This window comes from Coregonus lavaretus (assembly GCF_964263955.1).
Source record: "Coregonus lavaretus genome assembly, contig: HAP1_SCAFFOLD_156, whole genome shotgun sequence".
NCBI lineage: Eukaryota > Metazoa > Chordata > Actinopteri > Salmoniformes > Salmonidae > Coregonus > Coregonus lavaretus.
Window position 1 is genome coordinate 825619 of NW_028164304.1, and position 16885 is coordinate 842503.

At 43.0% G+C, this 16885-nt stretch overlaps 1 protein-coding gene across 1 annotated transcript in view; it reads right to left on the bottom strand.

Moving 5' to 3' along the window:
- Window positions 1-4474: 4474 nt before the first annotated feature.
- LOC311117221 (unconventional myosin-IXAa-like) overlaps window positions 4475-16885 on the bottom strand; it is a 73168-nt gene continuing 60757 nt past the window's right edge. Inside the window, exons 32-41 of the mRNA XM_084192197.1 lie at window positions 15692-15884; window positions 15411-15539; window positions 15112-15217; window positions 13192-13323; window positions 8697-8820; window positions 8366-8419; window positions 7338-7355; window positions 6684-6895; window positions 6287-6429; window positions 4475-6117 (exon numbers count right to left, since the gene is read on the bottom strand). Of these exons, the coding sequence (XP_084048323.1) occupies window positions 5609-6117; window positions 6287-6429; window positions 6684-6895; window positions 7338-7355; window positions 8366-8419; window positions 8697-8820; window positions 13192-13323; window positions 15112-15217; window positions 15411-15539; window positions 15692-15884 (1620 nt within the window). The 3' untranslated portion in view covers window positions 4475-5608. The remainder of the gene's footprint in view (window positions 6118-6286; window positions 6430-6683; window positions 6896-7337; window positions 7356-8365; window positions 8420-8696; window positions 8821-13191; window positions 13324-15111; window positions 15218-15410; window positions 15540-15691; window positions 15885-16885) is intronic.

Consider the following 16885-nt stretch of genomic DNA (forward strand, 5'->3'; position numbering starts at 1 on the left):
CTTAGGACATGCAGACATGTCTCGCTACACATGGACTATGAAAGTGGACAGACAGTATAATACGTTTACTGTACATGTCTATTTGTCTGTCACACTGACCAGTAGGCCCCCATAGTTTTCTACAGCCAACAGACGTATTATACTGTCTCATAATTGATGTACAAGTCTATGGATTGGGGTACATGGAAGGTGTTATTTCCTTACATGGCTGGAATGGACAGTTCACAAATGTCAAAGCTACTGTAGTTGGAGCTTTGTCAGGAAGTGTATAGTAGGACGTACTGTTATGGTTAGAGCTTTGTCAGGAAGTGTATAGTAGGACGTACTGTTATGGTTAGAGCTTTGTCAGGAAGTGTATAGTAGGACGTACTGTTATGGTTAGAGCTTTGTCAGGAAGTGTATAGTAGAACATACTGTTATGGTTAGAGCTTTGTCAGGAAGTGTATAGTAGGACATGTACTGTTATGGTTAGAGCTTTGTCAGGAAGTGTATAGTAGGACGTACTGTTATGGTTAGAGCTTTGTCGGGAAGTGTATAGTAGGACGTACTGTTATGGTTAGAGCTTTGTCAGGAAGTGTATAGTAGAACATACTGTTATGGTTGGAGCTTTGTCAGGAAGTGTATAGTAGGACGTACTGTTATGGTTAGAGCTTTGTCAGGAAGTGTATAGTAGGACGTGTACTGTTATGGTTAGAGCTTTGTCAGGAAGTGTATAGTAGGACATACAGTGGGGAGAACAAGTATTTGATACACTGCCGATTTTGCAGGTTTTCCTACTTACAAAGCATGTAGAGGTCTGTCATTTTTATCATAGGTACACTTCAACTGTGAGAGACGGAATCTAAAACAAAAATCCAGAAAATCACATTGTATGATTTTTAAGTAATTCATTTGCATTTTATTGCATGACATAAGTATTTGATACATCAGAAAAGCAGAACTTCATATTTGGTACAGAAACCTTTGTTTGCAATTACAGAGATCATACGTTTCCTGTAGGTCTTGACCAGGTTTGCACACACTGCAGCAGGGATTTTGGCCCACTCCTCCATACAGACCTTCTCCAGATCCTTCAGGTTTCGGGACTTTCAGCTCCCTCCAAAGATGTTCTATTGGGTTCAGGTCTGGAGACTGGCTAGGCCACTCCAGGACCTTGAGATGCTTCTTACGGAGCCACTCCTTAGTTGCCCTGGCTGTGTGATTCGGGTCGTTGTCATGCTGGAAGACCCATCTTCAATGCTCTTACTGAGGGAAGGAGGTTGTTGGCCAAGATCTCGCGATACATGGCCCCATCCATCCTCCCCTCAATACGGTGCAGTCATCCTGTCCCCTTTGCAGAAAAGCATCCCCAAAGAATGATGTTTCCACCTCCATGCTTCACGGTTGGGATGGTGTTCTTGGGGTTGTACTCATCCTTCTTCTTCCTCCAAACACTATTTTGTCTCATCAGACCACATGAACTTCTCCCATCCCTCCTCTGGATCATCCAGATGGTCATTGGCAAACTTCAGACGGGCCTGGACATGCGCTGGTTTGAGCAGGGGGACCTTGCGTGCGCTGCAGGATTTTAATCCATGACGGCGTAGTGTGTAACTAATGGTTTTCTTTGAGACTGTGGTCCCAGCTCTCTTCAGGTCATTGACCAGGTCCTGCCGTGTAGTTCTGGGCTGATCCCTCACCTTCCTCATGATCATTGATGCCCCACGAGGTGAGATCTTGTATGGAGCCCCAGACCGAGGTTGATTGACCGTCATCTTGAACTTCTTCCATTTTCTAATAATTGCGCCAACAGTTGTTGCCTTCTCACCAAGCTGCTTGCCTATTGTCCTGTAGCCCATCCCAGCCTTGTGCAGGTCTACAATTTTATCCCTGATGTCCTTACACAGCTCTCTGGTCTTGGCCATTGTGGAGAGGTTGGAGTCTGTTTGATTGAGTGTGTGGACAGGTGTCTTTTATACAGGTAATGAGTTCAAACAGGTGCAGTTAATACAGGTAATGAGTGGGGAACAGGAGGGCTTCTTAAAGAAAAACGAACAGGTCTGTGAGAGCCGGAACTCTTACTGGTTGGTAGGTGATCAAATACTTATGTCATGCAATAAAATGCAAATGAATTACTTAAAAATCATACAATGTGATTTTCTGGATTTTTGTTTTAGATTCCGTCTCTCACAGTTGAAGTGTACCTATGATAAAAATTACAGACCTCTACATGCTTTGTAAGTAGGAAAACCTGCAAAATCGGCAGTGTATCAAATACTTGTTCTCCCCACTGTACTGTTATGGTTAGAGCTTTGTCAGGAAGTGTATAGTAGGACATGTACTGTTATGGTTAGAGCTTTGTCAGGAAGTGTATAGTAGGACGTACTGTTATGGTTAGAGCTTTGTCAGGAAGTGTATAGTAGGACGTACTGTTATGGTTAGAGCTTTGTCAGGAAGTGTATAGTAGGACATGTACTGTTATGGTTAGAGCTTTGTCAGGAAGTGTATAGTAGGACATGTACTGTTATGGTTAGAGCTTTGTCAGGAAGTGTATAGTAGGACATGTACTGTTATGGTTAGAGCTTTGTCAGGAAGTGTATAGTAGGACGTACTGTTATGGTTAGAGCTTTGTCAGGAAGTGTATAGTAGGACGTACTGTTATGGTTAGAGCTTTGTCAGGAAGTGTATAGTAGGACATGTACTGTTATGGTTAGCGCTTTGTCAGGAAGTGTATAGTAGGACGTACTGTTATGGTTAGAGCTTTGTCAGGAAGTGTATAGTAGGACGTACTGTTATGGTTAGAGCTTTGTCAGGAAGTGTATAGTAGGACATGTACTGTTATGGTTAGAGCTTTGTCAGGAAGTGTATAGTAGGACGTACTGTTATGGTTAGAGCTTTGTCAGGAAGTGTATAGTAGGACATGTACTGTTATGGTTAGAGCTTTGTCAGGAAGTGTATAGTAGGACATGTACTGTTATGGTTAGAGCTTTGTCAGGAAGTGTATAGTAGGACGTACTGTTATGGTTAGAGCTTTGTCAGGAAGTGTATAGTAGGACGTACTGTTATGGTTAGAGCTTTGTCAGGAAGTGTATAGTAGGACATGTACTGTTATGGTTAGAGCTTTGTCAGGAAGTGTATAGTAGGACATGTACTGTTATGGTTAGAGCTTTGTCAGGAAGTGTATAGTAGGACATGTATTGTTATGGTTAGAGCTTTGTCAGGAAGTGTATAGTAGGACATGTACTGTTATGGTTAGAGCTTTGTCAGGAAGTGTATAGTAGGACGTACTGTTATGGTTAGAGCTTTGTCAGGAAGTGTATAGTAGGACGTACTGTTATGGTTAGAGCTTTGTCAGGAAGTGTATAGTAGGACGTACTGTTATGGTTAGAGCTTTGTCAGGAAGTGTATAGTAGGACGTACTGTTATGGTTAGAGCATTGTCAGGAAGTGTATAGTAGGACATGTACTGTTATGGTTGGAGCATTGTCAGGAAGTGTATAGTAGGACATGTACTGTTATGGTTGGAGCTTTGTCAGGAAGTGTATAGTAGGACATGTACTGTTATGGTTAGAGCTTTGTCAGGAAGTAGGACATGTACTGTATGTGACAAATAAAATTTGATTTGATGGTTGGAGCGAGAAGAGCTAATAAGATCCATCAACTGAAAGAGTCTGAAGCAGTCATATCACATCTGGTGGAGGTATTCCATTCCAACTGAAAGAGTCTGAAGCAGTCATATCACATCTGGTGGAGGTATTCCATTCCAACTGAAAGAGTCTGAAGCAGTCATATCACATCTGGTGGAGGTATTCCATTCCAACTGATCAATACACTAACTATTGTAAAGTAGTAGTATTATTATTAATAATGACAGGACTAACCATACGTAAAATGTATGCACGCATGCCTTTAAGTCGTTTTGGATAAAAGCGTCAGCTAAATGTTATATTATATTTATTAATAATAATAATAATAATACATTTCTACTGTTCGGTGATCATGTACACTGCACTAGTATGATCAACCTATTGAATAATAATATTATTATGTTTTGTGTATGCGATGTGTGAGCTGTGCCAAGATTTTCCTCTTGTATGATAAACACAATTCTGATTCTGAACCTCTGAATTGAAGCTCATTCCAGTTCCGTGCAGTATTAGGAAAATACTGTTTGGTATAACTATAACTAACAACCTTTTACACTGTTGTGGCCTTCTGACATTTTCACCCTCAAACACTTAGAACTGTGAGGTGTTTGAATATTGTTTTTTTGATCTTCGAATCTCTGATAACTGATAAGGAATTTATATTTCAACTCTGATAGTGTTACAAAAAGTGAGTTTTAAACTGAAAGGAGGCTTTTGACTGTTGCCTGAATAACAGCTGACTGTCCAAAATGACATCTCCACATAAAACTATCCCAATACATTTTTTAAACTAATACACCCATAAAAAAACAAGAAACATTAAGAATAATGACAAAAGACAAGAAAGTTCATGTCCTTGTTTGGTTGCTATTGAGTCCAACACTGATATCTCAGGAAGACAAGGATTTGGGGGTAACATGTATCCAGAGAAAGGAGAATGGCATTTGTCCGATACATATTGTACTGTACATTCTAATTGTTGTGTGGCTGTTAAGCAGTGAATGCAGTGATTTTATACACATCCGACATTCTTTACAGAGCTGGGATCCCCTTGGCTGGAAGAAACACCAGCTAACTTGGTCCCTTTCATGGCGGTATTTCCCTCAGGAGAGGAACAAAGCAGCGCAAACTTAAAAACATGGAGTGGTCTTCTCATACACACACCAGCACAAATTGACACTCAAGCACGCACACGTACACAGCCTTTGCCCAATACCATACATCTCTGCCCAAGATACTCAAGAAAAAGATAAATATTTGACTTCAACTACCCAGCAGTTACTGGTGTTCCGGCTTTGTACAGTATTTATACCTTTCTAATATAGTTATATAGATTTATACTTTCAATGAAATTAAAATTTATTAAATAGGCTTAAGGGAAAAATACATTTGTAATAATAGAGGAACCACTGCTTACATTGATTGTTTTGAACTGTAAACTTAAAAGCAGCCAATGATTGAGAACTCAAGTTCATGGACACGGCAGCTCTGTCAACGGCTCGGTAGCCTTTTCTTTTCTTCGTCTTCAAGCCTCGTTCCACCTCCTAGTTGGCATTGGGACGTCAACTCGGGAAATCTCCCGGATGCTGAGTGGTCCTCTCCCAGTGTCCCAGTATTCCCTTTTCTCCTGCTCCACACGTCCCCTCTCCCCTGGGCTGAGGGAGGCCCAGACCTGCAGAGGGACCATGGGGAGTGTGGTTGGCTGTTAAGGCCACAGGAGATCAACCCTTCTACTGGTTCCTCCTCTCCCACTCCCAGCCTCTCCCTCTCCTGTCTGTTTTGAGGTGGACACACAGTACTGTGTGTACATGGCACTTAGGGGGACAGTTCTGCATTGTTGCGGACGTAGACTGAGAAAGGGTGAGCTGGAGTGTTTGAGGAAGGGGGTCAGATCGCATGCTCTTCACCCTTTTTCGTGAGCTTGGGTGCTGGCCGGGGGGTAGGGAGAGTGGGCTGTGACGCAGGAGGTGTTCCCACTGTCCTTCATACCATGAACTCATTGCTGCCGTACAAAACCAGCTGCTGGGGTAAGTCAGGCGGATCCCTGCTGTGGCCCCCACTGTCATGGGAGTGCCTCAGGGGTGAGTTCTTGGACCCTTTCAGTTTCTGTTTGCCCTTCTCTGGGTTAAAGGTGCCTCGGCTGGTGAACTGTGACCTCTCTTCGAGCGCCCCCTCCTGTTCGGCCAGGGGGACACAGTCCATGCTGTCGCGGCGGGGAGGCTGGGTCGGGTACAAGCTCTGGGCGCCATGGGTGGAGCCAGAGCCAGAGGAGGGCGACTTGGAGCGGTAGCGAAAGTGGCGAGCTGTGGCCGCAGAGGAGGAAGAGGGCGGGTGGTAGTGGGAGGAGGAGGAGAGGGAGGAGAGGGAGGAACAGGAGTCCACTGAGTCCTGGGAGTCTGGTTGCCTGCGTAGGTTGCGGCGGCGGTGGCTCTTCCCCTCTGACCTCTTGGGCTGGGCGATGGCGGCCAGCGTGGGGCCTCTCTCTGAGGGACCTAAAAAGGTCAGAGGTCAGACCATGGTGCAATGTTTCAACTAAATGACACACATTTTTTACTCATGTCTCCTTTTGCTACACAGAATTGTAGAGAGAAACTTAAAATATAACCACAAGTTTTAACAAGCATTTTCCAAACCATGGTACTGTTTAATATCATGGCATACCGGAGAAGTCGGAGGTGGCTCCTTCAGTGTCCACGTTGAGATTCTCTGAGCTGTCGGCCGTGCCGATGGACGCCTCCGATTCCAGGGTCTCATCGTCTGATCCTCGCTGCTCCAAAGTCAGCATCTCAAAGGTTAGCTCCTCCCTGTGGGGACAAACATGGGTGAGGTCAATGCAGAAGAAAAACACAATGATAGTTTTAATCATTCATCTTCCTAATTTTAGGTATACTTTGCCATTTATTTGAGATTTCTCAAATCTCCTGTAGGTATAGGTATAATACTGTGTTTATACATTTATTTTATAACACGCTTTTCATTGTACAACAATATCAGTTGTACATTGACTGAGGGAGCCCCCTCCAAAATTCTACTGTAGGTACAATGCAAAATAAGGTACTTCTCTTTCTGCAGGCTCTCGATCTGCTCCGTCAGCACCCTCTCCTCCTGCTGCATGGCCAACCGCTGGTGCTCTGATACCTCAGGCTCCAGCCCGGCCCCCACCTCCTCACCGCCGCTCTCCTGCATCACTGCACCCGTCACGGACGGCAGGCGCGGGCTAACCGGGGGCGAGGGCGTGTGGTAGCTGAACCGCCGAACGTGGCCCTTGCCCTGCGAAACAAAGCACAAAACAGTCAGTTAGGGGGAAGTTAGTGTTAGCTTATGTTAGCTTAGGCTAATGCCAGCAATTGTCCTGGTGTAGGATTGTCCTGATTCATGACAAGAATAGCAAAGCAGGGGAAAATGACAGCATCTGGTAGCAAATTCTATTTCAGGTTGTATAGCCAGCAACTGTTACTCCTACTACAAGGAGGCCCCTTCCACCAAGTTACATTGACGGTACATGATAGACCAATCACCAGCACATGCACAATATTTTTTTACTTTGTAATACACAATTGTAATACTTGAAACATCAATGTGTTCCATAGTTTGCCTTTTAAACCCACAACAACCCCAAGACTCATGCTCCCCACTCACACATGCAGTCTAACAACCAGCAGCCACAGCAGACACCCAATCACAAAATCATGTTGGATGCTGCATGGGTTACCTTTTTGGCTGCGTTTGGCTGCGTGGTACAAACAATTGAGAAGCAAAAGAGAATATAAAAGTGAAAATGAGGCCAAAGACACTGGACAGTATTTGGTCCCTAACCTCATACAAAGCCTCCATAAAGCTAACTTGTGATGATCCAGCAGGTCTGTTTGTGTTGTGAGGACATTTCTCCTGGAATTGCTTTAATACCAAAGATCTGCTACGGTCTACAATACATGTAGTTGAGCAGATCTTTGATTGGATCATGGGACAAGAGGCAGCCAATCTAAGAAATTCTATTACGAATAGGTTATATTACATGTTATTACATAATAAGTAATCTTGGTTAACCGTAGTCATGGGACAAGAGGCAGCAAATCTAAGAAATTCTATTACGAATAGGTTATATTACATGATATTACATAATAAGTAGTCTGTCCACGAGAGATAACAAAATAAGTGGAGGACATCATTTCCCAAATGTTGACCCCAAGGTCAGGAGGAAATAGAGTTAACAATCATCATTTCTCAAATGTGTATTTTAGGATGAAACTGATTAAGTGTGATTATACACTTTATACAACCTCTACTGGTCTACTTTATACAATATGTTCTGTAAACTTAAAAATAAATAACAATCCAACGTGGGTTTAGTAGATAGTAAACATTGAGTAAACTAGATGATGACAAAGACAAAATATGTCATGAAAATATGGAACGATAGGTTATGAAATCATTATAACGTATTTGAGTTGGAACACTGTCAAATACAGATAGTCTACCATTGGAAAATCCTGTCGGGGTGTAGTGTTTGCGTTTCATACGTCACAGCATAGTCAAAATCGAATGAACAACAAGTGGAGGGGAGTGAGAAAGAGATAGAAGGTCGAAGTGAGGTGGCGCCATGTTGTGAGGATGGAGGACACCGGGCAGACCCTGGCATTAGGACGAGGTGGGCAGTGATCAATACACAACAAAATGGCTGACAGGAGGATGACCATGATTAGGTGGGGTTGGGCTGAGTAACAGTGAGTGGATACATACCGGGACAGTACTGCGGGCTATGGTCATAAATCTAACAGCAATTAGTACAGGTTTCTGGATTAGGAAGGAAAAAGAAAGGAAGGGAAATGACAGGATTAAAATGGGAGAAAACAGGGTTAGAAGAGGAGGAGGAGGTTCAAGGTAGGCTGACTTAAGAAGGGTGTTTTAACAGGATAGGTTAGCTAGTTGGGAGGGTCAATTTAAGAAGGGTGTTTTAACAGGATAGGTTAGCTAGTTGGGGTTTGTTAAAACTACTATTGATGAGAGCTGATGTCTTGTTAAATACAGCCTGTAGATAGTGGTGATGACCAGCTATAACCTTTGACTTTACCATTGACCTCCGAATGAGGGTCAGCTTGCACTTGGCTTTGTTCTCGGCAAACTCCAGACTGTTGATGTCCTTTAGCCGGGCGCGGTACTTATTCATCTGCTCACCAATGATGAGCTCCACACACCTAGAACAGGAAGAGCCATGGTCATATTACAGTCTACTACATCAATGTAATACTATAGCAGCAGCAGTAGAATCCTATAGTAGCAGTAGGATACTATAGCAGCAGTAGGATACTATAGCAGCAGCAGTAGGATCCTATAGTAGCAGTAGGATACTATAGCAGCAGTAGGATACTATAGCAGCAGCAGTAGAATCCTATAGTAGCAGTAGGATACTATAGTAGCAGTAGGTTACTATAGCAGCAGCAGTAGGATCCTATAGTAGCAGTAGGATACTATAGCAGCAAGTAGGTTACTATAGCAGCAGCAGTAGGATCCTATAGTAGCAGTAGGATACTATAGCAGCAAGTAGGTTACTATAGCAGCAGCAGTAGGATCCTATAGCAGCAGCAGTAGAATCCTATAGCAGCATCAGTAGGATCCTATAGCAGCATCAGTAGGATACTATAGCAGCAGCAGTAGGATACTATAGCAGCAGCAGTAGGATCATATAGTAGCAGCAGTAGGATACTATAGCAGCAGCAGTAGGATCCTATAGCAGCAGCAGTAGGATCCTATAGCAGCAGCAGTAGGATACTATAGCAGCAGCAGTAGGATACTATAGCAGCAGCAGTATGATCCTATAGCAGCAGCAGTAGGATACTATAGCATCAATAAGGTTACTATAGCAGCAGCAGTAGAATCATATAGCAGCAGCAGTAGAATCATATAGCAGCAGCAGTAGGATCCTATAGCAGCAGCAGTAGGATCCTATAGCAGCAGCAGTAGGATCCTATAGTAGCAGCAGTAGGTTACTATAGCAGCTGCAGTAGGATACTATAGCAGCAGCAGTAGGATACTATAGCAGCAGCAGTAGGATACTGTAGCAGCAGCAGTAGGATACTATAGTAGCAGCAGTAGGATACTATAGCAATAAGTAGGTTACTATAGTAGCAGCAGTAGATACTATAGCAACAAGTAGGTTACTATAGCAGCTGCAGTAGGATACTATAGCAGCAGCAGTAGAATCCTATAGTAGCAGTAGGATACTATAGTAGCAGTAGGTTACTATAGCAGCAGCAGTAGGATCCTATAGTAGCAGTAGGATACTATAGCAGCAAGTAGGTTACTATAGCAGCAGCAGTAGGATCCTATAGTAGCAGTAGGATACTATAGCAGCAAGTAGGTTACTATAGCAGCAGCAGTAGGATCCTATAGCAGCAGCAGTAGAATCCTATAGCAGCATCAGTAGGATCCTATAGCAGCATCAGTAGGATACTATAGCAGCAGCAGTAGGATACTATAGCAGCAGCAGTAGGATCATATAGTAGCAGCAGTAGGATACTATAGCAGCAGCAGTAGGATCCTATAGCAGCAGCAGTAGGATCCTATAGCAGCAGCAGTAGGATACTATAGCAGCAGCAGTAGGATACTATAGCAGCAGCAGTATGATCCTATAGCAGCAGCAGTAGGATACTATAGCATCAATAAGGTTACTATAGCAGCAGCAGTAGAATCATATAGCAGCAGCAGTAGAATCATATAGCAGCAGCAGTAGGATCCTATAGCAGCAGCAGTAGGATCCTATAGCAGCAGCAGTAGGATCCTATAGTAGCAGCAGTAGGTTACTATAGCAGCTGCAGTAGGATACTATAGCAGCAGCAGTAGGATACTATAGCAGCAGCAGTAGGATACTGTAGCAGCAGCAGTAGGATACTATAGTAGCAGCAGTAGGATACTATAGCAATAAGTAGGTTACTATAGTAGCAGCAGTAGATACTATAGCAACAAGTAGGTTACTATAGCAGCTGCAGTAGGATACTATAGCAGCAGCAGTAGGATACTATAGCAGCAGCAGTAGGATACTATAGTAGCAGGTTACTATAGTAGCAGCAGTAGATACTATAGCAACAAGTAGGTTACTATAGCAGCTGCAGTAGATTCATATAGCAGCAGCAGTAGGATCCTATAGCAGCAGCAGTAGGATATTATAGCTGCAGCAGTAGGATACTATAGCAGCAGCAGTAGGATCATATAGCAGCAGCAGTAGGATACAATAGCAGCAGCAGTAGAATCCTATAGCAGCAGCAGTAGGATACTATAGCAGCAGCAGTAGGATATTATAGCAGCAGCAGTAGAATAATATAGCTGCGGCAGTAGGATACTATAGTAGCAGCAGTAGGATACTATAGCAGCAGCAGTAGGATCCTATAGCAGCAGCAGTAGAATCCTATAGCATCAGCAGTAGGATCCTATAGCTGCAGCAGTAGAATCCTATAGCTGCAGCAGTAGGATACTATAGTAGCAGCAGTAGGATACTATAGCAGCAGCAGTAGGATGCTATAGCAGCAGCAGTAGGTTACTATAGCAGCAGCAGTAGGATCCTATAGTAGCAGCAATAGGATACTATAGCAGAAGCAGTAGGATACTATAGCAGCAGCAGTAGGATCCTATAGCAGCAGTAGGATACTATAGCAGAAGCAGTAGGATACTATAGCAGCAGGATAATATAGCAGCAACAGTAGGATACTATAGCAGCAGCAGTAGGATACTATAGCAGCAGCAGTAGGATACTATAGTAGCAGCAGTAGGATAATATAGCAGCAGCAGTAGGATCCTATAGCAGCAGTAGCATCCTATAGCAGCAGCAGTAGGATCCTATAGTAGCAGCAGTAGGATACTATAGCAGCAGTAGGATAATATAGCAGCAGTAGGTTACTATAGCAGCAGCAGTAGGATCCTATAGCAGCAACAGTAGGATTCTATAGCAGCAGGATACTATAGCACAGCAGTAGGATACTATAGCAGCAGCAGTAGGATACTATAGTAGCAGCAGTAGGATAATATAGCAGCAACAGTAGGATACTATAGCAGCAGCAGTAGGATACTATAGCAGCAGCAGTAGGATCCTATAGCAGCAGTAGCATCCTATAGCAGCAGCAGTAGGATACTATAGTAGCAGCAGTAGGATACTATAGCAGCAAGTAGTTTACTATAGCAGCAGCAGTAGGATACTATAGCAGCAGCAGTAGGATACTATAGCAGCAGCAGTAGGATACTATAGTAGCAGCAGTAGGATAATATAGCAGCAACAGTAGGATTCTATAGCAGAAGCAGTAGGATACTATAGCAGCAGCAGTAGGATACTATAGCAGCAGCAGTAGGATACTATAGTAGCAGCAGTAGGATAATATAGCAGCAACAGTAGGATACTATAGCAGCAGCAGTAGGATACTATAGCAGCAGCAGTAGAATACTATAGCAGCAGCAGTAGGATCCTATAGCAGCAGTAGCATCCTATAGCAGCAGCAGTAGGATACTATAGTAGCAGCAGTAGGATAATATAGCAGCAAGTAGTTTACTATAGCAGCAGCAGTAGGATACTATAGCAGCAGCAGTAGGATAATATAGCAGCAACAGTAGGATACTATAGCAGCAGCAGTAGGATACTATAGCAGCAGCAGTAGGATCCTATAGCAGCAGTAGCATCCTATAGCAGCAGCAGTAGGATACTATAGTAGCAGCAGTAGGATACTATAGCAGCAGCAGTAGGATAATATAGCAGCAGTAGCATCCTATAGCAGCAGCAGTAGGATACTATAGCAGCAGCAGTAGGATCCTATAGCAGCAGTAGCATCCTATAGCAGCAGCAGTAGGATACTGCTAGTAGCAGCAGTAGGATACTATAGCAGCAGCAGTAGGATACTATAGCAGCAGCAGTACTATAGTAGCAAAAGTAGGATCCTATAGTAGCAGCAGTAGGATACTATAGCAGCAGCAGTAGGATGCTATAGCAGCAGCAGTAGGATACTATAGCAGCAGCAGTAGGATCATATAGTAGCAGCAGTAGGATACTATAGCAGCAGCAGTAGGATCCTATAGCAGCAGCAGTAGGATCCTATAGCAGCAGCAGTAGGATACTATAGCAGCAGCAGTAGGATGCTATAGCAGCAGTAGCATCCTATAGCAGCAGCAGTAGGATACTATAGTAGCAGCAGTAGGATACTATAGCAGCAAGTAGTTTACTATAGCAGCAGCAGTAGGATACTATAGCAGCAGCAGTAGCATACTATAGCAGCAGCAGTACTATAGTAGCAGCAGTAGGATCCTATAGTAGCAGCAGTAGGATACTATAGCAGCAGCAGTACTATAGTAGCAGCAGTAGGATCCTATAGTAGCAGCAGTAGGATACTATAGCAGCAGCAGTAGGATACTATAGTAGCAGCAGTAGGATACTATAGCAGCAGAAGTACTATAGTAGCAGCAGTATGATCCTATAGCAGCAGCAGTATGATACTATAGTAGCAGCAGTAGGATTCTATAGTAGCAGCAGTAGGATACTATAGTAGCAGCAGTAGGATACTATAGCAGCAGCAGTAGGACTGTGGTCTCACGCTGTGGTCTTGCCGATGTCCTGGACACTCTGCAGGGGGTCGATGGTGTCGGGGCAGCGGAGGATGCAGGGGGCGAAGACAATGGCCAGGGCGTTTGCCGACATACGGTTGGTGTCCTCCTGCCCGGCGATCCTGGAGAATACACCGGACACATACAGTGCCTTCAGAAAGTATTCATCACACCTCGTTACTTTTTCCACATTTTGTTGTGTTATAGCCTGAATTTTAAATTGATTAAATTGAGATTTTGTGTCACTGGCCTATACACAATACCCCATAATGTCAAAGTGGAATTATGTTTTTAGATGTATTTATTTTTTATGTATTAAAAATGAAAATATGACAAATCTTGAGTCAATAAGTATTCAACCCCTTTGTTATGGTAAGCCTAAATATGTTCAGGAGAAAAAGTATAAGTTGTATGGACTGTGTGTGCAATAATAGTGTTTAACATGATTTTTGAATGACTACCTCATCGCTGTACCCCACATATACAATTATCTGTAAGGTCCCTAAGTTGAGAGTAGTGAATTTCAAACAGATTCAACCACAAAGACCAGGGATGTTTTCCAATGCCTTGCAAAGAAGGGCACCTATTGATATATGGGTACAATTTAAAAAAAAGCAGACATTGAATATCCCTTTGAGCATGGTGAAGTTATTAGTTACACTTTGGGTGGTGTATCAATACACTCAGTCACTACAAAGATACAGGCGTCCTTCCTAACTCCGTTGCCAGAGAGGAAGGAAACCACTCAGGGGGCCAATGGTGACTTTAAAACAGTTACAGAGTTTAATGGCTGTGATGGGAGAAAACGGAGGATGGATCAACAACATTGTAGTTACTCCACAATACTAACCTAAAAGACAAAGTGAAAAGAAGGAAGCCTGTACAGAAAAAAATACTCCAAAACATGCATCCTGTTTGCAACAAGGCACTAAAGTAAAACTGCAAAAAATGTGGCAAAGAAATTAACTGTAAGTCCTGAATACAAAGCGTTATGTTTGGGGCATTTCCAACACAACACATCACTGAGTACCACACTTCATATTTTCAAGCATGGTGGTGGCTGCATCATATTATGGGTACGCTCATCATCAGCAAGGACTAGGGAGTAAAATAAAATGTTAAAATATACATGGAATAGAGCCAAGCACAGGCAAAACCCTAGAGGAAAACCTGGTTCAGTCTGCTTTCCACCAGACACTGGGAGATGAATTCACCTTTCAGCAGGACAATAACCTAAAACACAAATATACACTGGAGTTGCTTACCAAGATGAAATGGAATGTTCCTGAGTGGCCTAGTTAGTTTTTAATTAAATCAGCTTGAAAATCTATTGCAAGACTTGAAAACGGCTGTCTAGCAAAGATCAACAACCAACAGAGCTTGAAGAATTTAAAAAGAATAATGTGAAAATATTGTACAATCCAGGTGTGCAAAGCTCTTAGAGACATATTACCCAGAAACACTCACAGCTGTAATCTCTGCCAAAGGTGATTCTAACATGTATTGACTCAGGGGTGTGAATACTTACGTAAATGAGATATTTCTGTATTTCATGTTCAATACATTTGCAAAAATGTCTACAAACATGTTTTCACGTTTTCATTATGAGGTATTGTGTGTAGATGGGTGAGAAAAAAATTAATTGAATCCATTTTGAATTCAAGCTGTAACACAACAAAATGTAGAATAAGTCAAGGGGTATGAATACTTTGTGAAGGCACTCTAGGTATAATACATGTGTGACGTTTGGTTCCAGCTTCTTACTCAAGGTGATAGGCTTAAGAGTTAGGACATTACAGAAATGTTCTGCTATTGTATGAATCTTCTGTCTTGCGTTTTCCTTTTGATTTGATGTGACGTCCAATTGCTATAGTAGATAGCAGTGGGAGAGAGAGTAGAAAGCGTGTTACCTGACTAGGTGGAAGAAGAGCCGCTCCAGAGTGTTCAGGTGAGTTCTACTTAGCTGGTCGATGATAGAGTAGACCCCTCGAATCACCTCCTTCCTGTCCTGCAAGCCTGCAAACACATTCATCACCAAACATATTGATTATATTTTTCATGGGGTTTTTGATTCAGTTTTTGATATATTCATCAGTGAGATAAGTTATTTTCAATGTCCAACAATGAAGTTGAACTACATACAGAAATAAAAGAAGTAAGGAGTGTACATTTCTCAGACATGAAATGACAGGAAGTTAGGAGTATTTACACATGGCGCGGAGGAACTCCTCGTATAGTTCAAAGGTCATAAGCGGATTGGGCAGGTCCCGGAGCCACTGCTTGAAGACACTAGCGATAACGTGGATGTTGTAGTCATCCAGGTTCATGCTGTTCACGTCTGTGTGTACAAATGGCCAAAATGTCAGAATGAAACAAGCATCCCATGTTGAAGTTAGCATTAGCCTTTAGCCATAGCATTGACATTTTCATTAGCAAATAGCCATTAGCGTAATTGCCTCCCCCTGGTCTCTGTTAGCATGTATACAGTACCTGTGTCCAGTCCCTGCTTGAGCTCTTTGATCTTATTGGTGGAGCCAGACTTCCTGTAGATGCCCTCGGTGTAGAGGCCGTGCATCTCGATGTAGTTGATGAGCTTCTCCACCATCAGGGGCACTGTCCTCTCCTCATTGGTCAGACGGGACACCTCCACCCCAAACTGCCTGGATGACAGCTCTGGGTCGTACTGCACGCACACACACACACACACACACACACACACACACACACACACACACACACACACACACACACACACACACACACACACACACACACACACACACACACACACACACACACACACAGATACAGACATAAGAGATGTAGGAGTGCATGTGGACACACACACACACCTTCTACTGAATAATTGTCGGTGTCCGTTGATCTAGTATAGGTAGTTGTCGGTGTCCGTTGATCTAGTATAGGTAGTTGTCGGTGTCCGTTGATCTAGTATAGGTAGTTGTCGGTGTCCGTTGATCTAGTATAGGTAGTTGTCGGTGTCCGTTGATCTAGTATACGTAGTTGTCGGTGTCCGTTGATCTAGTATAGGTAGTTGTCGGTGTCCGTTGATCTAGTATAGGTAGTTGTCGGTGTCCGTTGATCTAGTATAGGTAGTTGTCGTTGTCCGTTGATCTAGTATAGGTAGTTGTCGGTGTCCGTTGATCTAGTATAGGTAGTTGTCGGTGTCCGTTGATCTAGTATAGGTAGTTGTCGGTGTCCGTTGATCTAGTATAGGTAGTTGTCGGTGTCCGTTGATCTAGTATAGGTAGTTGTCGGTGTCCGTTGATCTAGTATAGGTAGTTGTCGGTGTCCGTTGATCTAGTATACAGTGGGGAGAACAAGTATTTGATACACTGCCGATTTTGCAGGTTTTCCTACTTACAAAGCATGTAGAGGTCTGTCATTTTTTATTATAGGTACACTTCAACTGTGAGAGTGTACCAGAAAATCACATTGTATGATTTTTAAGTAATTCATTTGCATTTTATTGCATGACAGAAGTATTTGATACATCAGAAAAGCAGAACTTAATATTTGGTACAGAAACCTTTGTTTGCAATTACAGAGATCATAAGTTTCCTGTAGGTCTTGACCAGGTTTGCACACAATGCAGCAGGGATTTTGGCCCACTCCTCCATACAGACCTTCTCCAGATCCTTCCGGTTTCGGGGCTGTCGCTGGGCA